A 27,207-nucleotide genomic window follows, 5' to 3' on the forward strand; every position below is an offset into this window, starting at 1 on the left:
AGATTCCCTTCAGCCTGTATACACGCCCACATGTGTGATGTCAATATCATGTGACCTGGCTAGCTTTGAGAACAAGTAAATGTTCTCTCCAGCATAAAAGACATAACTGAGCATGTTCAGGTCAGCTACTCTGCCTGTGTTCGCTCGCCTTCCCCAGATAGACAGTGCAGGAGGGGAAGGATCTATGTATACAGGATAAAACAGCCTTTTTTACACAATGCAGAGGATTAACTTCTTAAGTTCTTAAGTTCCACAGTGAGTATAACAAGCATGCTATGCTGCATAAACAGACTGATTTTACTGTTGTTGGTTTAGTAACACTTTAAGTCCTGTAATTTGTGAAGTGGGGCCTTCATGGATCAGACTTGTTTTTCCATCACATCCCACAGATACTTAATAATTGCATTGGGATCTGGAGAAATTAGAGACCAAATCAACATCTTAAAGACACCTTCTTCCATTGCTTTTTAGTCCAGTTCTTATGGTCATATGTCCATTGTAGACGCCTTTGGCAGCCCTGACCAGTCTGCGGCTACCCAAACCCATACACAACATACTGTGTATTCTGACATCTTTCTATCAGAACCAGTATTGACCTTTTCAGCAATTTGAGCTCCAGTATCTCTTTTTGTTGGATCAGACTACATGGGCCATTACAATTTGGCCTTTGTCAAAGTTGCTCAAATCCTTCAATTTGCAGTTTTTTTTCTGCTTTCAACATCTTCTTCAGAGTAAGTACACCCCTTTTTCAACATATTTGTCCAGGCAAACATTAGAATTTCATTGATATAGTGCCTAGACATAAACGTGATATGCTTGCACAGAAACACAAAAATTTTGATTTTCAATCATGTATTCAACAAAAATATCAGGAAATACAATGGGGAATGGTGAAGAGTCAAGAGAGTATTCATAGTTACATAGTTAAATTGGCTGACCCAAGACCATCTAGTTCAACCAATAGAAGGAAAACATAAATACATACGATATATATAAATATTCACATATACACTGTACTGATTTTCAGCTTCCATTTTTACAGAGCTTAGGAAAACAGTCATTACTTTTTTATGAATGACAGGCCTTGGATTGCTTATGCTGCTTGATGTAGCACACAAGATTGAAGGGGGGGGGGGGGGGGTTCTTGGGGTAGCCATATCAAAGTATCAATCTAAAAATATTTTTAGAGTGCAATCCACTGCAAAATAGCAAGATCTGGGTTAGTTTACAATATAGAAAACCCCTTCTTAATGCAAAAACTGTTCTCTATATGGATATTGTGAAAATGGAAGGATTAAGAAAGAAAAGCAATCCATTTAGACCCCTTTGACACTGGAGGCGTTTTTCAGGCGCTATAGTGCTAAAAATAGCGCCTACATAGCGCTTGAAAAAAGAGGCTTGATGCGCTGGCAGGGCGTCGGAAAAAGTCCTGCCAGCAGCTTCTTTGGAGCGGTGAACTCACCGCTCCTCCACCGCTCTTCCCCATTGAAATCAATGGGGCAGCGCTGCTATACCACCGGCAAAACGCTGCTGCGACTGCATTTTGCGGGCGGATTTAACCCCTTTTCGGCTGATAGCAGGGGGTTAATACCGCCCACTAGCGGCGGAATAGCGTCGCTGAAATGCCCGTAAAGTAGCGCCGCTTTACCGCTGATGCTCTAGGCGGCACAGTGTGAAAGGGCTCTTACAAACCATATTTATATATTTGTTTTAAATTTGTATATACAGTGCATCCGGAAAGTATTCACAGTGCTTCACTTTATGTTATGTTACAGCCTGATTCCAAAATGGATTAAATTCATTATTTTCCCAAAATTATACAAACAATACTCCATAATGACAATGTGAAAGAAGTTTGTTTAAAATCTTTGAAAATGTATTAAAAATAAAAAAACGAAAAAATCCCATGTACATAAGTATTCACAGCATTTGCCATACCACTCAAAATTGAGCTCAGGTGCATCCTGTTTCCACTGATCATCCTTGAGATGTTTCTGCAACTTGATTGGAGTACACCTGTGGTAAATTCATTGGATTGGACATGATTTGGTAAGGCACACACCTGTCTATATAAGGTACCACGGTTAACAGTGCATGTCAGAGCACAAACCAAGCCATGAAGGTCAGTAGACCTCTGAGACAGGATTGGATCGAGGCACAGATCTGGGGAAGGGTACAGAAAAATTTCTGCAGCATTGAAGGTCCCAATGAGCACAGTGGCCTCCATCATTCTTAAATGCAAGAAGTGTGTAACCACTAGTTTGTCAGTTCCCGTCCAAACTGTGTGATCAGGGAGGAAGGGCCTTAGTCAGGGAGGTGACCAGGAACCCTATGGTCACTGACAGAGCTCCAGCATTTCTCTGTGGAGAGAGGAGAACCTTCCAGAAGAACAACTATTTCTGCAGCACTCCACCAATCAGGCCCATATAGTAGAGTGGCCAGACGGAAGCCACTCCTCAGTAAAAGGCACACAACAGCCCAGCTGGAGTTTTCCAAAAGACACCTGAAAGACTCTCACACCATGAGAAACAAAATTCTCTGGTCTGATGAAACAAAGATTGAACTCTTTGGCCTGAATAGCAAGCGTCATGTGTGGAGGAAATCAGGCACTGCTCATCACCTGGCCAATACCATCCCTACAGTGAAGCATGGTGGTGGCAGCATCATGTTGTGGGGATGTTTTTTAGCGTCAGGAACTGGGAGACGAGTCAGGATCGAGGTAAAGATGAATGCAGCAATGCACAGAGATATGCTTTATGAAAACCTGCTCCAAAGCACTCTGGACTTCAGACTGGGACGAAGGTTCATCTTCCAGCAGGATAATGACTCTAAGCACACAGCCAAGATAGAAAAGGAGTGGCTATGGGACAACTCTGTGAATGTTCTTGAGTGGCCGAGCCAGAGCCCAGACCTGAACCCAATTGAAGATTTTTGGAGAGATCTAAAAATGGCTGTGCACCGACGCACCCCATCCAGCCTGATGGAGCTTGAGAGGTCCTGAAAAGAAGAATGGGAGAAACTGCCCAAAAATAGGTGTGCCAAGCTTGTAGCATCATACAAAAACTTGAGGCTGTAATTGTTGCCAAAGGTGCTTCAACAAAGTATTGAGCAAAGGCTGTGAATACTTATGTATATGTGATTTTTTTTTTCATTTTTTTTTTAAATAAATCTGCAAAGAGTTCAAACAAACTTCTTTCACGTTGTCATTATGGGGTATTATTTGTAGAATTTAATCCATTTCCTGATGCACTGTATGACCTTGGCTCTCTTCTGACCTTGTTGGTCAGCAGTCTGGCTGACCAGCAGGCTGGCTGACCAGCAGGCTAACAGGTCATAGGTTTAGCAACAGATATTTCAATGAAAATTTAAAACCCACTCTGGGATAAAATGATCCCTTCTGCCATGCTTCCCACCCACCAGCCTAACTAACTGCTATACTTTAAAAAACTGCCTGTTCAAAAGCTCTCTTTTACTTGCTTGTAGCCTTTTTATCCCTGAGCCTTATCTTCTATTTACCTCCTGTATGGGTCCTTATTTCAGTGTCCACATCACTGGTGCATGATGTGAACATTTCCCATTAGATGACCAACTGCGGGGTTCTCTTGGGATCAAAAAGAAGGCTGAGGGCAGCGGTGAGCAGTGGAGGGGACTGGCGGTCTCAGGGGGCTGTTACTGCACTGGAGTAAAGGAGCTGTAAACCCTCAAGGTTTTTCACCTTAATGCATTATATGCATTAAGGTGGAGAATCTTTTGTGCTGTAGCAGACCCCCAGACACCCCCCCATTTTTCTTACCTAAGCCCAATCGTTCCAGCGACCGGGAGGAGCACAGCAGCTCCAGCCACTGTCTCTGATCCTCCTTTGGATAGATTGATAGTAGCAGGAGCCATTGGATCCCGCTGCTGTCAGTCAAATCCAGTGACACGAGGGGCGGGCTTGAGTCCTGCTGTCTGTGTCAATGAATGCAGCAGCAGCAGCCCTCGGAAGTGCACCTGCTTGAGTGCCCCCATGAAATGCGGCTCCCTGTGGGAGCACTTGAGAAGAGGAGGTGCCAGGAGCGCTGCCAGGGGACCCCAGAAATGGAGAAAGAAGTAAAAAATCTCCCCTCAGAAAAAATTGGGACTTTTTAGGCTCAAGGAACGTGCAAATGTCAGAAATAATATTCTTAAATATATTGTATTTATTAGTATCAAAAACGTTTTTAAAAGAAATTAACAGTATAAAATATACATACAAAAAACATGAAAAATGTGGTCTGTGACCACTAGGCAAAAAAAACAGTAAATTAGTACAAATGTTGAATGTAAACCAATCGTCAACGTGTTTCAGAGTCCCTAAAGCTCCTTTTTCAGGGAAGGTTTTAACAATCGTAGTACATATGGTAACGCCTTGATGAAAATTTTCAACACAGCCAGCAATGGGATAAAAACAGTGGAAGTCAGTCAATGAAAGGTGGTGAGTATGTGAAGCAAAGGAAAAAGACAGAAAGGCCTCCCCAGCCTTCAGGGTGAATCAAGGGGGGTGCGCTGGGATCACCTATTGAAGATGAAAAGACCCTCAGCCTAATGGATAGCCTTTAGATCTTTTAAAAAGACCCTTATGAAACATCAATCCTATATAGCCTTGCTCAAAGCCTATTCAAAATGGACTAGAAAAGCCTGAGCAGTATGCAGTATGATTGCAGGATAATCCTATACCGGTGTTTCTCTGGATCCAGCTGCTAAGATGATCCACACAGCTTGCTATGCTCTGCTCCTCTGAGATCAGACATATCTCAGAGGAGCAGAGTGTGACAAGCTGTGTGAATCATCTTAGCAGTTGGATCCGGAGAAACACCGGTTTTCATCAAGGCATTACCATATGTTCTATGATTGTTAAAACCCACCCTGAAGAAGGAGCTTTAAGGACTTTGAAACGCATTGGCGATTGGTTTACATATAACATTTGAATTCACATTTAGTTTTTAGTTTTTTTTTTTGTCTTGTGGTCACAGACCACATTTTTCATGTTTTTTGTATATATGTTTTTTACTGTTAATTTCTTTTAAAAACGTTCTTGATACTAATAAATACAATATATTTAATACTATTATTTCTGACCTTTGCACATTCCTTGAGCCTAAAAAGTCCCAATTTTTCTGAGAGAAGATTTTTTTTCTCTATCCATACTAGTGATGTGCCTTTTTAAGCAGATGCACACAACCTTGTCTATTTTATTTATTTTATACCCCAGAAAAGGAGGATCGGGGCCGTTCTGTGCAAAACCATTGCACAGAGCAGGTAAGTATAACATGTTTGTTATTTAAAAAAAAAAAAAAATAATAAAGGAAAAAAACAAAGTCTTGCAATCACTTTAACGGTCATAAATTACACATCCAGAAAAGTGTCCATATAAGTGTCCAAACACGCCTCGTGATTCCTGGAATGAAGGATAACAGAGACACCCAAAGTGTACCTTCTACGATGAAGTATAAAAGACCCTACTAGTTTTGTCATAACTGTCATCATCGGGTGTGTAAATTATGACAAAACTAGTAGGGTGGAGTCTATGCTCAACTTACGACACCAGTTTGTGATCTGCAGAATCTTTTAACCCAGGATATTTTTATTTTTGTTGGACTTGTGGATTCATTCAATAAATACCACAGTTTGTATACTATGTGGCGATCTCTCTCTTTTATATCACTTGCATGCGAGAAAAAGGAGAAACCAGCAATGCTGATTCGCAATGCCATCTTCGTCTGCTTTCCATGGATGGATCCTTGATGGGGTGTGTGAATTCATTCTTTGCTAGGCTCATATAGCATGGAGTCTATGTATCTGATAAAGGCACTCTGTTATCCTTTATTCCAGGAATCACGAGGCGTGTTTGGACACTTATATGGACACTTTTCTGCATTTATTATCCAGTTTTATTTACTAGATACTAGCGCTGCAATCTTTTGTTGTTTTATGTTTTTGCACATGTTCTGTTTTGTGATTGCCAGCTGCTTCTTTTTTTGATTCCTCATTATTTATCACCTGCGCAGTTACTAAATTTTTTCTTCTATAAATTACACATCCAATTTCCTAATCCTATTTTGGAAAGTTAACACTTTTTTTCGGAGAATGGAGGAAAGAAAAAAAAAATGTATTAAGTTGTTAATAGGATATTTTAACACACATCATAAGCATACTTAGAATTACACCCCAAAACACATTCAACTATTACTCCCGAGTATGGCGATACAACACGTGTGATACTTTTTCATAGCCTGGCCACATTGAGGGGCCCAAAATCCAAAGATCACCTTCAGGCATTCCAAAGGCATAAATTGCACATCTATTTCCTGACTACCTATTACATTTTTGTAGGCCCTGGAGCAGTCCCAGTTCCTATAAGCCAAACAAGACTATCCTACTGGCACATGGCTGCCCCCAGGAATATCGTGCTCACTAGCCAGCAAGTACAGAAGGCTTAAGAAAGGAAGAACAAAAGTTTTTCTGTGATTCCAAGAGTACAGCTGTCTGTAGGACATGGCTGGGACTAATGTCCCACAGAAATGTAGCAAGTGGTATGTGCAGATGGGTCAGTTCAGGAGCAGGCAGACACCTGCAACAAACTGGAAAACAATCGGTCCAGGCAGTAGGCATAAACGTGGTCAATAAACAGGTCAGGGTTAGTGCAGACAGGTGCAACACTGCACTGGTTTGGATGTGATCAGGAACATGTCCTGTCTGCACTGTGGGACTTGGGTGACAGTGATCAGGGACACTATAATTGGTATAGTGATGGTTAGAGACTATATGACTGGTGTGGCGGTGATTAGCGACTATATGACAATATGATTAGTGTGTAGGTGACTGGGGACAATATGACTGGAGTGGCAGTGATCAGGAACACTGTGACTGACGTGGCGGTGATTAGAGAACTGTGACTGATGGGGCGGTGATTAGGGATACTGACTGGTAGCACTGGTCTGGTGATATTGTACTGCTGTGGTGGTGATCAGAGACAATAGCTGGCAGCACTGACATACAGTGATATCAGAGCAGCCAGCCATTGTATATGATCACAGCAGTATGATGTCACCATAGTGAAACTGCAGTTGCTGTGGTAACAATGTTTAAAAAATCTATATATATATTTACTTAAATTTTTTTTTTTTTTTAACATACTGTCATCATAGTGACACTGTACTGCTCTGGGGGGGGGGGTTATTTTTTATTTTTTTACACTATGATTGCTTATACAGTGATGATCACTGTATAAGCAAAATGTATTTAACTGTATTTGGCAATCACTCACAATGCAGTTCTTTTACTATTGTGATAGCTGTGATTGGTCACAGCTATTACATGGTATGGGGCAACTGTGAATGACAGCTATTTTTCATGTGTTTGCTGTTATTGGTTAGAGTGATCACATAGTACCAGGACCAATGACAGTGCCTGGTACCCCAATCGGTGATCCGCTTTGTCTGATCCGATCGTGCCAGGACCCAAGGCTGCACACAAGCGCCAGAAGTGGAAGGACGAACCTGTCCGAGAATGATGATGCTTCAATCTTGCCACATGCATGCAGTGGCAAGGCAGGAGGTAGCTAATTATTACCTAGTTCTTTACATGCAGATTTGCATACTATTGTTTTCTATGTAATGTCCTCAGCAAGCCCATATTATATATATTATATGATGACCAAATTTAAACTGTTGGCCCATTATTATCCAACTCCAAAAAAAGGTAAATAAATGGACCAGATCTCTGTAGCACCATGCCTATGATGGCACCTTTCAATTTAATGCAAAAAGCACAGCTGTTGTTCAAAGGTTTTCCCTCCCCCTCGTCAACTGCCCTCAATATTCCTTGGGATTTCATGCTGTGGCCAACCGCTGTGCCAGGTGCAGCTCATCTGTTCCTGGAAGCTCCATGCTACAGAAGTTGGCCCCAAGGTAGACAGTCTGTCCGTGGAAGTCTGTGATATAACCCAGTTAAATGACAGGAGGGCTTAGCATAATTAAATGACAGACTGTTTAGATATCCTACTCATTACTGGTTTAAAAGGTATAATTTACAAAATGTACCCAAAAGATTTAGAGTGGGCCAATAGGTAAAAAATAATTCCTATTAAATAAAGTAAGTAAAACTGAAAAATAAAACAGAAAAATTGCATAATTCAGGTCTGGGACTGTGCTAGGTCACAAGACCAGTGAAGAGTTTAGAGGTCTTGGCATTCATATAGAAGCTGTGGCATCAGTCATATGACTTGGCCTTATCTTAGAATCAGTCACTTCTCCAAGATAGAGCATTTACTCACCAAAAGCATGGGAATTAAAGTGTCATTAAACCCAAAAGTTACCGTATTTATTGGCGTATGACACGCACCCCAAGTTTAGGAGGGACTTTTAAGGCAAAAAAACTTTTAGGAGGGAAGTTTAAGGAAAAAAACTTACATTAAAATACCCATCAATGCAGCCTTGTCAGTGTCCATCTGCAGCCTTGTCTATCATTTTAGCCTTGCCCAGTATCCATCTGCTGCCTTGCCGAGTACCTTTGCAGCTTTGCCCAGTGCCTTTGCAGCCTTGCCAGTCTTTTTCCCTGTTTTAAATTTGGCGCCAATGGAGAGGAGCGAGCGGAGCCAGGATACAGAAAGCCGAGCGTGCTTCGGCTTTACTCTGCTCCTCTCGCAGTCCCGCCCTCCTCCACTGATTGCGAGAGGAGCGAGCGCCACTGACATACAGAAAGCAGAGTGTACTTTGGCTAGTCTCGGCTCTGCTCACAGTCAGGGGCGGGACTGCGAGAGGAGCCGAGACTAGCCGAAGTACATTCGGCTTTCTGTGTGTCAGCGGCGCTCGCTCCTCTCGCAATCAGTGGAGGTGGGCGGGACTGCGAGAGGAGCCGAGTAAATATGAGTGTACTTCGGCTTTCTGTATCTCGGCTCCGCTTGCTCGTTTCCATACAATGAGCAGGGGATCGGTGTATAACACACACCCACGATTTTCCCCTGAATGTAAGGGGGAAAAAAGTGCGTGTTATATGCCAATAAATACGGTATTTAAATGTGTTTTCATGTAGTATTGCATTACATACAGTATCTCACAGAAGTGAGTGCACCCCTCACATTTTTGTAAATATTTTATTATATCTTTTCATGTGACAACACTGAAGAAATTACACTTTGCTACAATGTAAAGTAGTGAATGTACAGCTTGTATAACAGTATACATTTGCTGTTCCCTCAAAATAACTCAACACACAGACATTAATGTCTAAACCGTTGGCAACAAAAATGAGTACACCCCTAAGTGAAAATGTCCAAATTTGGTCGAATTAGCCATTTTCCCTCCCCGGTGTCATGTGATTAGTTAGTGTTACAAGGTTTCAGGTGTGAATGGAGAGCAGGTGTGTTAAATTTGGTGTTATCGCTCTTACTCTCTCATACTAGTCACTGGAAGTTCAACGTGGCACTTCATGGCAAAGAAATCTCTGAGGAGCTGAAAAAAAATAATTGTTGTTCTACATAAAGATGACCTAGGCTAAAGGAGATGGCCAAGACCCTGAAACTGAGCTGCAGCAAGGTGGCCAAGACCATACAGCAGTTTAACAGGAGAGTTTCCACTCAGAACAGGCATCACTATGGTCAACCAAAGAAGTTGAGTGCACATGCTCAGCATCGTATCCAGAGGTTGTCTTTGGGAAATAGATGTATCTTTTGTGAGATACTGTACATATTGCCTTAATCGCTATCACATTTGTTTCATATAGAGTAATGTAAACCTGGTTGAACTTGTCATTTACTTGCACTTGATTGTTGTCTGTGTTCTTGCTGCAGTATCGAATCCTATTGAATCACCGTTGCCAAGCCATTCACTTCCTCCTTTAGGCCCCCACACACGATCTGACTTTTTGACAACAAACATGCAAATGAGCTGTTTTGAAGCAACATCCGACCGTGTGTACGCTCCGTCGGACAAACTTTTTCGGTTTTCATCGGACAAAAATTCGCTCTGCAAACAAACTTTTCGGCAACAAAAGACGGAGCAAAGTCCGATTGTGTGTACAGAAAACCATAGAACTTTAGTCCAAAGTACAAACATGCATGCTCAGAACCAATGCAAAAGATCAGACAACAATACAGAAGTTGAATAAAGAGTGGCGGTAAAGAGCAGAAAAACCACATGATTTGGTGAAAGTTGGCTGAAAAAGTCCTGCCGTGTGTATGCAATACAAGTTCACGGCCAACGCCCTTTGTATAGAAATCCATGGGGAAGTTTGTTTAAAGTATGATCGTGTGTATGAGGCTTTTGTCTGAATCTATTCCCACAAAACTATAAATCATCTTTCTGAGTGTGTAGACATTCCAGCCCCTCCCCCTCTCTTCCTCCAGCACAATGTTATTTAAGCAGTACTCCTCCATGTTACTAAACAAAAACACATCTTTTTAAATAAATTCTAATAATGTTCATAACCCTTCATTGAGCCATATTATTGATTTTTGTTTGCCATTAAGAACGTTATTTTTTTTAACTTGTCATGTGACTTGTACAGTGCCAGTCAGCACTGTGCTGACATGGGAAGCTAGTACAGACTTGCTGCCAGCTCCACCCCCTGATCTTACCCTGCAGGGAACAAGTAGGAAAAGGTCACATGACAGCTGCACAGAGGTTCCAAAAAAGCTATTTAGGTGATTTATTATTAGAAAAAAGAAGCATAACCAGCACACATGTGCGCATTTAGAAACGCCTAATGAAAGTTTAACCACTTCAGCTCGGGAAGCCACTGCGTTGCTTTAACTGACGATTGCCGGTCGTGCAGCACTGTATCCAAATAAAATTGGTGATCTTTGTTCCCACAAATAGAGCTTTCTTTTGGTGGTATTTGATCATCTCTGCTGTTTTTATTTTTTGCACTATAAACAAAAAAAGAGCGTAAATTTTGGAAAAAAAAAATATATATTTTTTCTTTACTTTCTGCTATAAAACATACCCAATAAAGAAAATTAAAAAAATCTAATTTCTTCATCAATATAGGCCAATATGTATTCTGCTACATGTTTTTGGTAAAAAACAAAAACAAAAAAAAACAATAAGCATATATTTATTGGTTTGCGCAAAAGTTATTGCCACTACAAACTATGGGATAGATTTATGGACTTTTTTATTTATTTTTTATTGTTTTTGCTAGTAATAGCAGCAGAGATTTTGTGCGGGACTACAACATTTCAGCTGACAAATCTGACACTAAGTGACACTTTTTGGGGACCAGTGACACCGATACAGTGATCAGTGCTTAAAAAAAGCACTGTCACTGTATAAATTACACTGGCAGGGAAATGGTTAACATCAGAGGCGATCAAGGGGTTAAGTGTGCCCCTAGGGAGTGCTTTCTAACTATGGGGGAATGCTGTAACTGGAGGAAAACAGAGATCTGTGTTTCTGTTCCATTTTCCTCCATCACAGAATGGCAGTCTGCCTTGTTTACAGTGCCTTGCGAAATTATTCGGCCCCCTTGAACTTTTCAACCTTTTGCCACATTTCAGGCTTCAAACATAAAGATATAAAATTTTTATTTTTTGTGAAGAATCACCAACAAGTGGGACACAATTGTGAAGTGGAACGAAATCTATTGGATTTTTGAAACTTTTTTAACTAATAAAAAAACGAAAAGTGGGGCGTGCAAAATTATTCATTATGCTTTACCTTTGCAGGGAGACAAACAGGAAGTAAACCCATCAGGGTTTACTTCCTCTTTAACCCCTCCCTGTTCTATCCAAAATGAAAAAAAAAAAAAAAGTTTTGCCTATAGTTCTACTTAAAGATTATTCTCATTCCTGGGTTAAGTCTTTTGTACTGGGTGACGCTCATAAAGTTACACCTGCACGAACATCAGGGACTCCATGGTATCTAAATGTAGTTCTTTCTTCTTGTACTTATTAGGTATATTATTCCCCTTTCCTCTTACACATAAGGTTGTCTTTCATGTTGACATCACCCAGACATATGTCTGAGCTGGCTGCCTTGACTTGTAAAGAACCGCTTTTCATTTTGCACAAAAACAAGCTTATCTTGAGTCCTAGAGCCTCCTTTCTTCCTAAGAAAGTTTCTCTGCTGTTCACCTAAACTGAGACATTTTACTTCAGTCTCTCTGTCAAGCCTCAGCACATCCTAAAGAGTTTTCCCTTCATCGCTTGGATGTGGCTTGTGCTATGTGTGTCTATTTTACAGTTACTACTTCCATTAGAAAGACTAATTCTCTGTCCTTCCTTATTCTCCCCTTAAAGGAGAACTCTCTCCTTCAACCCTCTGTGCCTCAGACAGATCCTCATTTAAGCTTATAGGCTAAAAGACGAGATACCACCTTTTCCTATCAAGGTGCACTCTAGTAAGTCTGTAAATGCTTGTTGGGCTTTTCAGCATCAGGCACCTGCTTCCAACAATTGTAAGGCTGCCCTTTGGTCTTCTGTTCGTACGTTTTCTAAGTTTTATCAGGTGGATGTTCAGGCCTCAGCTGAGGCAAGGTTTGGGCATAAGGTCCTTCGAGCAGCTCCTGGAGCTGCAGAGTGCCCCTAGTTTTAACGTAGGCTTGTTAGTGTCTTGTTTTTGTTGCCCAATGCCTCAGTTGGACTGCTTTTGGATGTCTTAGTTGTCTCTGATTTATGTCCTTTAATGAACAAGAAAGAATCAGGATTACCATAAAATTAGTTGCTTGGAAATCCTTAGAGACACAAGTTCCACTCATCTGTGTTTGTGATTTACTCATTATATTGCTTTTCTGCAAAACAGCGATTTGGGCTGCAAATCAGCGAGGAAGGGGGTGATATAATGCGTGTTTTATCGCATCACCCATAACCCTTTTTTTAAATAAACTTTATTTGAAGTGTACAGTGTGCTACTTTATTCATATAAATGCACATTAGTGCAGTGAAATACACTTCTGTGCAGTTACATGAGGAACTGAACAAAGCAGTGCGATATTAAGCAACCATGTTGTACCGCTTTGGAACTCAATGTAACGTTGTATTCTGCTCTGCTCATGACACAAAGAAAACTAATGTTTACAGGAGAACTGGGTGAAAGTGTTGTGGTCAGATGAGACCAAAATCAAGCTTGTTGGGATCAACTCAACTCGCCATGTTTGGAGGAGGAGGAATGCTGCCTATGACTCCAAGAACACCCACCATCCCCACCGTCAAACATTGTGGAAACATTATGCTTTGGGGGTGTTTTTCTACTAAGGGGATATGACAACTTCACTTCATCAAAGGGATGATGGACAGGGCCATACACCGTCAAATCTTTTGTGAGAACCTCCTTCTCTCAGCTAGGGCACTGAAAATGGGTCGTGGATGAGTATTCCAGCATGACAATGAAGGCAACAAAGGAGTGGCTCAAGAAGAAACACCTTAAGGTCCTGGAGTGGCCTAGCCAGTCTCCACACCTTAATCCCATAGAAAATATGTGGGGGGAGCTGAAGGTTTACCAAATGTCAGCCTCAAAACCTTAATGATTTGGAGAGGATCTGCAAAGAGGAGTGGGACAAAATCCGTCCTGAGATGTATGCAAACCTGGTGGTACTAATTCATGTTTTGTGAAGGAGTCAAATACTTATTTCACTTATTAAAATACAAATAATTTTTTTCCTTTTTTGACATGTGTTTTTCTGATTATTTTTGTTGTTATTCTGTCTCTGTGTTAAAATAAACCTACCATTAAAATGATAGATTGATCATTACTTTGTCAGTGGGCAAATGTACAAAATCAGCAGGGGATCAAATATTTTTTTCCCCTCACTGTAAGTATGGACCCTTAAATATGTAAAGGGTACTCAGACCTGTTAGCTGCAAATGAAATTACAAAGTATGAATATTTTATATTAACCTGACAAAAATATACAATTATTTTATTTTAATGTTTAATTGCATTTTTATTCATAATTTGAATACAAAACAATAATGTATACTTAACCTCTATACATTCCCTTTTGGTGCTTTTAGTACTTCAAGTTTTAATGAAAAGATGTCTAATCATTATATTGACAGATTACTTACATGATGGTTTTCTATCTATCTAGGTTTGCGGTCTCTGGTGATGTGCAGCGCCACATTGTCATCCACACGGGAGAAAAACCACACTTGTGTGATATCTGTGGGAGAGGTAATATTACTGCTTACACATGAGTGCCGGTGGACTTGTTCTCTGTTCACAATAAAGTAGAGTCACCTGCTTTCCTCATCACTTTGCTAGGTTTTAGTAATATCAGCAACTTGAAGGAACATGAGAAGACTCACGCCACAGACAAACTTTACACGTGTGACGACTGTGGGAAATCGTTCAACATGTATCGCAAGCTCATAAAGCACAGAATTCGCCACACAGGAGAGCGACCTTACAGCTGTATGACATGTGGTGAGTGTCCATCCATGTCCTCCAACATAGACCTTATGGAAAATTCAAAGCTTCACTTATACTACCTGAGGGAAGGACTAATATGATGTATATAGCAGAGCACACCGTAAGATCCAAAAGTCAGGAACCATGTGTTTTTATACAAATAGTCCTTAGCAGCATACATAGAGCTGTTCACACATTGTCCTGCTACTAAAGGAGCTTACAGTCTAAGGATCTTATGACATTTATATGCACACAAACACACACTTTAAGGTGAGTTGGATGGGAGCCATATAACCTTCCAGTATTTTATTAGATTGTTGGAGGAGACAAAACGGTTCGAGGAGTCCCTCCAAATCATACAAACTCAATGAAGCAAATTCTTCAGCCCCAGTTCACATACATTTGAATTGGATGCGTTTTGAACCGCATTCAATTCCAATGGCATGTGAAACAACCTTGGTTTCTATTGTAGCTGTTCACATATTTCTGTGCACTGCGGTGCGGTTCAGGTGCGAATTACAAGCTCATTGACTTGTATAGGAATGCTTTTGAATCACACATGTCATCCTTTTTGAACAGTTTTTTACAATTGATTATTGTTTTTTTCTAATAAAGCTGTGCATTTTTCAAAAATACCGCTGGTGTCCTCGTATAAGATATATCCTTATGGATCTATAATCCTCTTCTTTATATGCTGCTTTTGTCTTGGGGGACCACACTTTGAGTATTGTGTTAAGGTGTGACGGTACACACAGCTGTGGGTACCTCTAATTAATCGGCTATCCACCCTTTTATTTAGATCAAGGTAACGCTTTGGTGATATTTTATTTCTTGATTAATATATGTTAAACATGATTTTGGCAGTTTTTTTCTATTTCTCTCCCTCCTCGCTTGTGTTGTGTTTATGTAAACATAAAAAAAAACAGCGTGGGGTCCCCCCCCCTCCCCAATCCATACATGGCCCTTCGGGTCTGGTATGGATTTTAAGCAAACCCCACAGCAAAAAAAAAAAAAACATCTTGCCCCTCCCCCCTCAAATCCATACCAGACCCCTAAAAAAACATATGGAAAGCCACTATATGATTATACAGGATTTATATAGCGCAAACAGTTTACGCAGCGCTTTACAACATAAGGGCAGACAGTAAAATTACAATACAGTTTGATACAGTAGGAATCAGAGGGCCCAGTTCATTAGAGCTTACAATCTAAGGGAGGGTCAATAGATACAAAAAGGTAATAACTGTGGGGGGGGTTTGCTGATGGACAAAATAACTGTTCAGTTGTTAGGTGGGGGCCAGATAGACCTCTCTGAAGAGATTGAGTTTTCAGGGATCATTCTAGAAGTGAATAGAGTAGGAGATAGTCGGACAGATTGGGTTAGAGGTTTCAGAGGATGGGACAGGCTCTGGAGAAGTCCTGGAGGCAAGCGTGGGGTGAAGTGACAAGGGAGCTAAAGAGCCGGAGGTCTTGGGAGGAACGAAGAGAACGAGTAAGTTGGTATTTTGAGACTAGGTTAGTGATGTAGCTGGGGGTCGAGTTGTGAATGGCTTTGTAAGTTTTTGTTAGTATCTTGAATTTAACTACTTCAGTACATGGCACTTATACCCCCTTCCTGCCCAAGCCAATTTTCATCTTTCAGCGCTGTCGCTGTTTAAATGACAATTGTACAGTCATTCTACACTGTACCCAAACAGAATTTTTGTCATTTTGTTCCCAAAATAGAGCTTTCTTTTGGTGGTATTTGATCACCTCTGCGTTTTAAATTTTTTGCCAAACAAATAAAAAAAGACCTAAAACTTTGAAAAAATACGTTTTTCTTTTGTTTCTATTATAAAATTTTGTAAATAAGTAAGTCTTCTCCTTCACTGATGAGCATTGATAAGGCAGCACTGACGGGCACTGATAAGGGGGCACCAATGAGATGGCACTGGTGGGCACTGATAGGTGACACTGATGAGCACTGAAAGGCTGAACTTATGGGTACTTATGGGTGGCATTGATAGGCATCACTGATGACACTGAACTGGCAGGCATTGGGGGTGGGCATTGATTGTCAGCTGCCTGGGCACTGATTGGCATTTCCCTGGTAGTCTAGGGCACGCAAGAGCAATCATTCTGGAGGGACGTCATATGACGTCCACCCACAACGAGAGCAGTGCCGCCCAGCCATCATTTGACAGTGGGCGGCCGGCAAGTGAATATTTGGGGGAGTGTCAGCCAATGAAGGGATTAGTAGAGACAGGGCCATCTTTTTGCATGGGCACACTGGGCAGTTGCCTGGGGGGGCCCACTTGCCCAGCAACCCCAGCCAAGCATCATTCAGATATCCGGGCCGCCCTGGGTGCCCCACACTGGGGGGGTGTCAGTCCAACGGCCCCCTCCATGACTGAAGCAGACTAACGGAGATAGCGGGCGGCTTAAGGCAGCAGCACGGACTAGCGGAGATAGCGGGTAGTGACAGGCACACAGAGAGCCTGAGGCGAGCTGCAGTGGCCGCAATGATCCCCTTCACTCGTGGCCACGATCAGTCTCGGTTCGGCTGTCTCACACAGCTGAGCAGAGGTGAAGCCGCCTCCCCCTCCTCCTTTATATTTACACATGTGGAGGGGACCCGACCAGTGCTGCGCATGTCCCACGTGATCATCTGAGGACTGAGGTACATTATGGGTCTGAAGGGGGGGTCTGTATTGTAGGGGGGGTCTGCACTGTATGGGGGGTCTGTACTGGAAGGGGAGTCTAAACTGTATTGTAGGGAGGTCTGCACTGTAGAGAGGGTCTGTACTGTAGGGGAGGGGGTCTGCACTGTAGGGGGATCTGCACTGTAGGGGGGCCTGCACTATAGGGGGGTCTGTATTGTAGAGGGGGTCTGTATTGTAGGTGGTGTCTGCACTGTAGGGGGGGTCTGTACTGTAGGGGGGGTCTGCGCTGTGGGGGGTCTGCACTGTAGGGGGGGTCTGTATTGTAGGGTGTCTACACTGTACCTACCAGCAATACCCACGCCAACATTAATACTCCCCAGCACCAGGATTACCCACGCCAGCATTAATGTCCACCAGACAACACCAGAGTGTTAGTGTGCACATTTATATATATTTATTTAGTTTTTTTTAGTTGTATGATTTAGTGGTGAAAGTTATTAGTGCCCGGGCCCCCCCCCCCCCCAAGTTTTGACTGTAATATCTTATGTGTCCCCCTTATATACTTATATATCAATCTTAGAGTTGCCTCTAGTTCGATGAAGAGTTAGGCCGCGTACACACGGGCGGATTGTCTGCCCAACTAAGTTCGTCAGACAATCCGACAGACAGTCCGTTCAAAATTTGCATGAACGGACTTGACCACACACGATGAGCAGACAGTCCGCTGAAAGCGTGCGTGATGACGTGTACAGCACGTACGACGGGACTAGAAAAACGACGTCCTATACACTGCAATGCAACCTTCGGCCGTGTAAATCCTTTCTGAGCATGCGCCATACTTAGTCCGTCCAACTTGCCTACACACGAGCGGACTGTCCGCTGAAATCAAGTTTGGACGGACAAAACCAAGTTTGAACGGACTGTCTTACGGAAATTCCGTAAGACTTTGTTCGTCAGACAGTCCGCTGAAAAAGTCCGCTGAAGCCCACACACGAGCGGATTGTCCGCTGAAACACGGTTCAGCGGACTAAGTTGGACAGACAATCCGCCCGTGTGTACGCGGTCTAAGAAAGGTGAGAAAAAAACAACTTTATTACGTGTTGGTGAAAATAACCTTTAGAGCAGAGCTCGTATTATATTGTCCAAAAGTTGTGTTAATGTTTAAACATTGATTTTGTTGGAAGTACCAATAAATATAGCCTTATTGATAATTTGCATTTTTATTCTCGTGCGTGATTGTGTAGACAGGACCCCAGTGCACTGTATTGCCCGGGGGCCTATAATGCTCTTAAGATGGCACTGGGTAGAGAGGGGTAGCAGACGCTGAGTTGGTTGTAAGGTGGATGAGTCTAGCAGCAGCATTCATGATGGACTGAATAGGGGATCGCCTATGTAGGGGTAAGCCAGTGAGGAAGGGGTTGCAGTAGTCCAGATGGCAAATGACCAGGGAGTGAATTAGCTTCGTGGTGTCATTGGTTAGGAAGGGGCGTATTTTGGAGACTTTGCAGAGGTTAAGGCAACAAGCTTTGGAGTGAATGGATGTGGGGCTGAAAGGAAAAAATTATTACATTTAATCTAACTATAAATTCTTCAACACAATAAATTTAGAAATGTATCTCAACCTTTCTAATCTTGTAATCCCATGTAAATTAGCATCCAGACTAAGAGGGGAAGAGATGGCACTCTAAAGCCTCGTACACATAAGAGTATCGGACGAATGATCGTCCATTTTTAATTTTTTTACATACTAGTCTTATATCGAAACCCAATAGTTTACTAAAGGTATGAAAACTCTCGTACGACAGAATACAACTTTGGAAGTGATGTATTGTATTGTAATGTATTCTTTCATTTCCGAGCATGGTCACGCGATTTTGTTTTTACAAATACCGTATAATTACACAATCATCATTTGTTCTGGTATCACACGACAAAAAATGTCATGGTTGTCCCAGTTGGATATTTTCGCATGAACTGTCACGATCGGCTCTCAAAAGCTGTGTACTAGCGATCAGATTATTGGTATTTTTCATCCGATTTTCTCAGCATGTGTACTAGGCATTATTGTGTATAAGGCTTTTCTGCCTTGTACAGTGCTGTGGATCTAATAAATGGAGCTCAGAGGCTTGACTAAGCTGTATGGCTTTGACTGCTGTTTAAAAACTGATATTGTCAGGACCTGGATTAGAAAACTGGCTGATCAGAATTATTATCCATGTATTTGGCAGGTAGGTACCATCCACATACAGTATATATTTTTCAACTGTGTATTTAGCTGCTTGCTTATATTTAATTTATGTACTTAGGTATACAGGTACAATGTGAGGTGGGATATTTGAATGCTAGGCGGCCTCAGGGTGAACAAGTAAGGCAAAGAAATTGGCTCATCTTAATGGTGGTCTCACTAGCTGTTTATACTTACCTTCCTTTCTCACCCCGTCCCTCTCTTTGACAGCTAGAAAGACAAGTCCCTGGGACTTTAGTTCCCCTTCTTCCTATGTGACAGTGCTGGGGCTAGCATATTTCCTCAGCACTATTGCGTGGGGCAGTAAGAGTGTCCTTACCCTTGTGCATGCTCTAAGTCGCTACCTTGAGCTTATGCAAGGCTTCCTCTTTTTGTTTCTGGCAGCTGAACATAGTGGGGGTATGGAAAAAAGGAAATATAAGGAGCTGGTGAGGCCGCCATTAAAGTTAACCTGTTGTTTTGCCCTAAATGGACAAAGCACAGGTCCACTTTAAGTCCTATGGCTGGATCTCTCAGAATAACACATCACATCCAATATTTGTTTAGTAGGCTTTGAATTCATGAGTGGTCTGTTTACCTTCTTAGTTTTGTTTCTCTTTCTTTTTCCAGGTAAGAAGTTTGGTGGCTCTGGAGACCTGCGAAGGCATGTTAGATCTCATACAGGGGAGAAGCCATATACTTGTGATGTATGTAGCAAAAGCTTCTCCCGCTCAGCCGTCCTCAGACGTCATAAGAAAATGCACTGCAAGGCTGGAGATGGCGATCAGGTCACAGCAGATGAGTTTGACAATTCTGCAGGATCTTCCAGCTTGGATAAAACTCAGAATTTAGATTCCGTTACACAGAACATTTCTGTAGCTTTTATACAAGAACAGGGGCATTCAGTGGAGAACACAAGTAGTGACTATGAGGGAAGTACAGCAAACGCCTACTGCAAATTACAAAGCATGATTCAGCAAGATACTGGACAGGACAAGAATATCTCAGAGCGTACAAAAGCCACAAAGTCTCACTTGGCAGACACAGGCGAGGCCTATACATTCACTGAGGTAGAGGTGTCAGAGGACAGTCTACCCTCTGATATATCTATGATACGTTCCTCATTAGTGACTATAGAGAATAACTGCCATGAGTCACTAAATAACCGAGCCCCATCCAATGGATACAGAAGCTCTGATGGCCCTTTCTTCACCAGTATGTCTCTCTGGGGTCTTGCTATGAAGACACTTCAAAATGAAACTGACATGGAACCGTAACTAGTGCAAGTCTCTAGAGTGGATCCAAAAACTCCTAAAAACAAAGTATTATTAATCAGGGTACTAAATGCATTATTTTTTTAATTTAATAAATCTAAAATATGTATTTCTGGAGTTTTCTGATACAACAAACATGATCCAACACACTTTTTGTTATCAAAGGGCTCCTTTATGGTCAAATAAACAATTGGCTTAGGAGATCCATAAATATGCAATAAAGATGCAATTGCTGTGTAATTCAGGGCACAGTTGTGTGAATGTAAGCTGAATGTGACCTCTGACCAGCTGATCTCAGGGGAATAATAATTTATACAAAGTAGATATTTCCAACCAGTCGCTATTGTTCCCCCATGATAAGGCAAGGGGCTGATTTATTCAAGGATTTGAGAACCCTCAAACAATGAAATGTGTGAACATTCACTTCAGATATCCAATTGTCAAAAGGAAATTGCTGTTTTCTTATTTCTTATGTTTATGATTGGATAATTGAAGTGAGCATTCACATATAATGTATGAATGACATGTATATTTATATAGCACCAGCGATTTACCCAGTACTTTACATTCAAATTAACCCCTACCATCAAGGAACTTACTGTACTCTAAGGTCCCTATATCGCGTGCATACTGTACATACACCTACTAGGGCTATTTTAGAGAGGAACATAACATCATGTCTTTGGAGTGTGGTGGAAGGAAACCAGAGTACCTTCATGCAAGCAGTAGGAGAACATACAAACTCCATGCAGATAGTGTCCTGACCAGAATTTAAACCAGGAAGAAAGGGGAAGGATATGCAAAGAATTTCCAGTACAAAAATAGGTAGGCTGAGAGTAGGCATGCCAGCACTCTGAACCAATAACTGCAAGTTGCACTGGCTAATCCCTGTAAGTGGATGTGCAAAAACAGGGCAGTCTAACATATTTTAGGAATTAGGGGTGGAAAGGCTGATGTTGAGGCAATTATGGTTAAGCTACATAGTGAGGGTGGAAAAATGACAATGCATGGAGCAGTTGCTAGCTCTATATTGGGGTTTAGTTTGGGCAGGATATCCAGCACTGCAATAGGAATGTGAATTACATATCCGTTGGCACATAAAAAGGTTCACATACAGTGCCTTGAAAAAGAATTCATACCCCTTTGCATTTTCCACATTTTGTTGTGTTAGAACCAAAAACGTAAATGTATTGTATTGAGATTTTATGTGATAGATCAACAAAAAGTGGCGCATGATTGTTAAGTGCAAGGAAAATGGTTTTCAAATTTTTGTACAAATAAATATGTGAAAAGTGTGGCGTGCATTTGTATTCCGCCCCCTTTACTCTGATACCCCTAACTAAAATCTAGTGGAACCAATTGCCTTCAGAAGTTACCTATTTAATAAATAGAGCCCACCTGTGTGTAATTTAATCTTAGTATAAATACAGCTGTTCTGTGAAGCCCTCAGAGATTTGTTAGAGAACCTTTGTGAACAAATAAACACACCAGACAGGTCAGGGATAAAGTTGTGGAGAAGTTTAAAGTAGGGTTGGGTTATAAAAAAAATATCCCAAGCTTTAAACATCTCACGGAGCACTATTCAATCCATCATCTGAAAATGGAAAGAGTATGGCACAACTGCAAACCTACCAAGACATGGACGTCCACCTAAACTGACAGGCCGGGCAAGGAGAGCATTAATCAGAGAAGCAGCCAAGAAGCCCATGGTAACTCTGGAGGAGCTGCAGAGATCCACAGCTTAGGTGGGAGAATCTGTCCACGGGACAACTATTAGTCGTGCACTCCACAAATCTGGCCTTTATGGAAGAATGGCAAGAAGAAAGCCATTGTTGAAAGAAAGCCATAAGAAGTCCTGTTTGCAGTTTGTGAGAAGCCATGTGGGGGACACAACAAACATGTGGAAGAAGGTGCTCTTTTTAGACGAGACCAAAATTTTACTTTTTTGGGGGAAAAAAATGCTATGTGTAGTAGAAAACTAGCACTGCACATCACCCTGAACACAGCATCCCCACCGTAAAACATGGTGGTGGCAGCATCATGTTGTAGGGATGCTTTTCTTCAGCAGGGACAGGGAAGCTGGTCAGAGTTGATGGGAAGATGGATGCAGCCAAATACAGGGCAATCTTGGAAGAAAACCTGTTGGAGTCTGCAAAAGACTTGAGACTGGGGCAGAGGTTCACCTTCCAGCAGGACAATGACCCTAAACATACAGCCAGAGCTACAATGAATGGTTTACATGAAAGTATATTAATGTGTTAAGAGTGGCCCAGTCAAAGACCAGAGCTAAGTCCAGTTCAAAATCTGTGGCAAAATTTGAAAATTGCTGTTTACAGATGCTCTCCATCCAATGTGACAGAGCACAAGAATAGGCAAAATTTTCACTCTCTAGATGTGCAAAGCTGGTAGAGACATACCCAAAAAGACTTGCAGCTGTAAGCTGAAAGGTGGTTCTACAAAGTATTGACTCGGGGGGCTGAATACAAATGCACACCACACTTTTCACATATTTATTTGTAAAAAAATTTGACAACAATTTATCATTTTCCCTCTGCTTCACAATTATGTGTCACTTTGTGTTGGTTTATCACATAAAATCCCAATACAAGACACTTACGTTTTTGGTTGTAACATGACAAAAATGTGGAAAATGTCAAGGAGTGTGAATACTTTTTCAAGGCACTGTATAATTTTAGGGTCCATAATGTAGAATGTGTGCAATATGAATACTTTTGTGTGGCCATAGCAACCAATCAGCTTCCAACTGTCATTTTAAGGAAACCTGTTATGAGAAAAACATGTTAATAATGTCTCCTTTACTAAATTTAATACAGAGCTTTACCCATAACAACTTGATAAAATATAATGTTCTTTAACGAGGAACATACATTCCACATTTATAGTTAAGCTACCAAAATTAGTGTGTGCTGTAAACTGCCTCCAGCATTGCTCCTGTTTCTTCTTGCTGGAGGTTGCCATATTACTGAAGCCTAGAGCCACTGAGCAGCAGTAAATCTTTACACTGTCAGCAGATCATCCTCTAGTGGCTCAGATTTTCAGCACAATGACAAAAATGGAGATCAACTGAGTATGTGCAGAGCAGGGTTAGACAGTGTATTATTGGATTTCAAACAGTATAGGCCTTTATTTTTACTTTCAAAAATAATTTTATTGAGGTATATCACATTAACAAGCATATGACATAAACATATTGTACACTACTTGCTGTGAGGCATTGAGTATTGGAACAATTTGCACTTTAACACACTGAATAATCAACGGAGAACACAGGCTGCTAATACAAGGGATTATGGGCCTGGGGCCCTTCTGCTGGATCCTGCGGTCTCTGCGCGGTAAGGTCCGGGAATTCCGGTAGGGTCTCACCCCCCCCGGTCACCCCTATGGGCTGTGTCCTGGGGGAATGCGACACCACAGAACAATGGAGAGACAAATCTGACCATGGATAAAACTTAGTCCCATAGTGTGAGAGAGGTTACTGAGTTAATTATCCAGGAGCTTCAAGTGAAATACAGCTAACTTATATATAATAGGCAAGAAAGAAAACAATAAACAGGTGACTTTCACTACCTGCTCCGTCTGGTCTGGGTAAAATGCTTAAAGTAGTCATTTAAGTTTTATACAGCTTGGATGCGTTAACCAGGAAGACCAGTGTTTGTGGAATCTGGTTTCTGTCATGTTTACTTTAGAAAAAAGAAATTCCATGCGACAGTGTTCATTAAGGGTAATTATGAGCTCATTAAGCGTTGGGGGGAGGGGTTTTTTCCACGCACGGGCTATGAGCAGGCGTGCTGAGATTAGTATATGATGTACCTGAGGTAAACTGGTGGTGGGCCAGTGTTGGGAGTCCAGACCAAAGAGAGCCATTCGTGAAGTCAGCTGCTGGGGAGAGTTGGTCAAGGACTGTACAAGAGAAGAGACTTGGTTCCAAAAGGTAGCGATAATAGGACAGCTCCACCAGATGTAGAACATATCCCCTGTAGAGTCGCAATTCCTCCAACACTTTGGGGAATGGGTGGTAAAGATGGTTGCTAACTTGTCGGGTGTGTAATACCACCTATGGAAAATTTTCATGAGCGTTTCCCAATGTGTGACATTTTTGGAAATGACTAGTGGGGTACGTAGAACTCGATGCCAATCTTCTGAGGAGAAAGAGTGTTGTAACTTCGATTCCCAGTAGATCACATTTGTTGGTTTAGAAAATGTAGTAGGTCTGGAGAGAAGGGTATAAATGAAGGATATGCCTTTGGTAGTACTAGAGGGGCGGTTGTAGTATTTGAGAAGATCCTTGGAGGTGGTTTCTGTAGAGGTCAAAATTTTTGTGAGAATATGTCTAATTCTGAGGTATATGTAAAAGTCTTTATGCGAGAGTCTAAATTCCGAGGTCAGTTGTTGGTAACTCTTTAGATCCGGCCGAAGGTAAAGATCTCCAATGGTTTTGATTCCAGCGTCATACCAGTGTTGGATAGAGAGGTCTGGGGATAGTAGTTGTAGTGCCAAAAAAGGTAAACTTTTCAATGAGTCTCCATGGATACCTCGTTGGACATGACCTATTGCAGACCATTGTGTTAAACAGGCACGTACTGTAGGGAAGATAGACCGTGAGATAGGTAGAGACATCCAGATCGCTGCAAGAGTCAATTGTGAACTATTGGGAAATGCCACCGATTCTATTTCGTGCCACCTTGTGTCCGGATTCTGCGACCATAGTTGCTTTCCTTGATCCAATATGGCGGCCTTGTAGTATTTTTTAGTGTCTGGTGCCCCCACCAGACATTAAAAAATACTACCAGAGACAGTGGGTGTACATAGGACGGAGGATTTCAAGCGGGGCTTACGTCCTGCCCATATAAATGAGTCTAGGATACGTTGGATTTTAGATAGGTCTGCCGTGAGAATTGGGAGTGGGAGGGTCCGAAAAAAGTAGAGAACATGTGGAAGGAGAAACATTTTAGTTAGAGCTATCCTACCAACCCATGAGGCTTTTATGGAGGTCATATTCGAGGTCAGGTTGTTCAACTTCACATACAAAGAGGCAAGATTGTTTCGAAGCATTGCTGAGGAGGGGGAAACCAGTTGAATGCCCAAATATATCATAGAGGAACTGGGAGCCCAGGAGAAGGGAGAGATTTTGGAGATTTCTAATTTAAGTGCTGGAGGAATCGCAATGCCAAGCATGGCAGATTTAGTGTGGTTCAATTTGTACATGGATACCTCACTAAAATTATGCAAAACTTTAGTCAGGGCAGGCAGAGACTTTACTGGATCAGTGAGAGCTATGATTACATCGTCTGCGTATAAACCTATCTTATGGTATGCATCTTTCACATTGATACCTTCAATATGAGGATGTGAGCGGATCGTCTGTGCCAGTGGTTCCATTACTAAGGCAAAAATCAAGGGTGAGAGTGGGCATCCCTGCCGAGTGCCGTTAGGGATTTTAAAAGGGTTGAAAAGAATGCCTGAGGTACAAATCCTCGCAGTAGGTGAGGAGTATAGGCCCAGAATAGCGTTCAAGAAGTTGTCCTCTACACCAAATTTTTTCAGAACCGCTGCAAGGTATCCCCAATGTACTCTGTCGAACGCCTTCTCTGCATCTAAAGAAATCAGCAGAGAAGGCGTTCGGCTGCGTTCCACCCAGTGGATAAGATCCACAAACCTACGGGTACCATCTGAGGCCTGACGTCGGGGGATGAACCCCACTTGGTCTGGATGTATAAGGTGAGTCATGTGTTGTGATAGTCGGGTGGCAAGAAGCTTGGCAAACATTTTCAGGTCGGAGTTAAGAAGCGAAATAGGGCGGTAGTTTGCTGGGCCGTGTGGCACTTTCCCTGGTTTGTGTATGGTGGAGATAGTGGCTTCTAAGGATTCTGTGGGGATCTCCCCGGTGGCGAGCATTCGATTAAAGGAGTTACATAGATGTGGGATTAGTGTTTCAGCAAATGTTTTGTAATATTCATTTCCAAAGCCGTCTGGGCCCGAGGCCTTGTGTAATGGTAGACCTTTAATGGCGTTCTTAATTTCCTGGGGCGAAAAAGGTAGGGCTAAGTCTGCTGATTCTGAAGGGGATAAGGAGGGGAGGGACACGCCGGAAAGAAAAGTCTGGATATTCGTATCAGTGGGCTGTGTCTCAGTCAAGGAGTCTTTTAAGTTGTATAATTGTTGATAAAATGAACCAAAGCAATTGGCTATGTGCTTGGGGTTAGTCAGTCTGTTGCCCTTAGGGTCTTCCAAATATGTGGATTGGGCTGCCTTACGTTTGTATTGTTGGGCTAGGGTTTTCCCCGTTTTATTTCCCTGTGAGTACCAGGTGAGCTTAAGTTTTCGTAAGTAGAACTCATGTTTGTTCTGAAGGTAAGTACTCAGTGCATGTTACTTTTCTCTAGGGACTTTATTTTGTCTAGGAGGGTGTTAAGGGTCGCAGAGTGCTTTTTCTTCTCCTGACCCCCCAGTTTTAGTAGAACCCCTTGTATGACCGCCTTATGGGCATTCCAATATGTAGTGTCGTTGGAGACAGAATGTTGGTTTAAAGTAAAGTACTCATCTATGGCGGATTTGACCTGTTCCTTAATGTCCTTGGTGCTGATTAGGTTGGCGTTTAAACGCCACAATGTAATTGGGGTAGTAGATGGGGATAGATTGAGGACCAATGAGATAGGAGCATGGTCTGACCATGAAATTAC

General features: G+C 41.9%; 1 protein-coding gene across 1 annotated transcript in view; it reads left to right on the forward strand.

Annotated features, from left to right (window-relative positions):
* The window catches only part of ZBTB49 (zinc finger and BTB domain containing 49), an 84,613-nt gene extending 63,998 nt beyond the window's left edge, over positions 1–20,615 (forward strand). The window contains exons 6-8 of the mRNA XM_077477791.1: positions 14,047–14,129; positions 14,220–14,381; positions 19,863–20,615. Of these exons, the coding sequence (XP_077333917.1) occupies positions 14,047–14,129; positions 14,220–14,381; positions 19,863–20,509 (892 nt within the window). The 3' untranslated portion in view covers positions 20,510–20,615. The remainder of the gene's footprint in view (positions 1–14,046; positions 14,130–14,219; positions 14,382–19,862) is intronic.
* Positions 20,616–27,207: the final 6,592 nt, after the last annotated feature.

The sequence above is a fragment of the Lithobates pipiens genome, unplaced genomic scaffold (genome assembly GCF_037356315.1).
Source record: "Lithobates pipiens isolate NorthernLeopardFrog02 unplaced genomic scaffold, aLitPip1_a1.2 Scaffold_13, whole genome shotgun sequence".
NCBI classification, from domain to species: domain Eukaryota; kingdom Metazoa; phylum Chordata; class Amphibia; order Anura; family Ranidae; genus Lithobates; species Lithobates pipiens.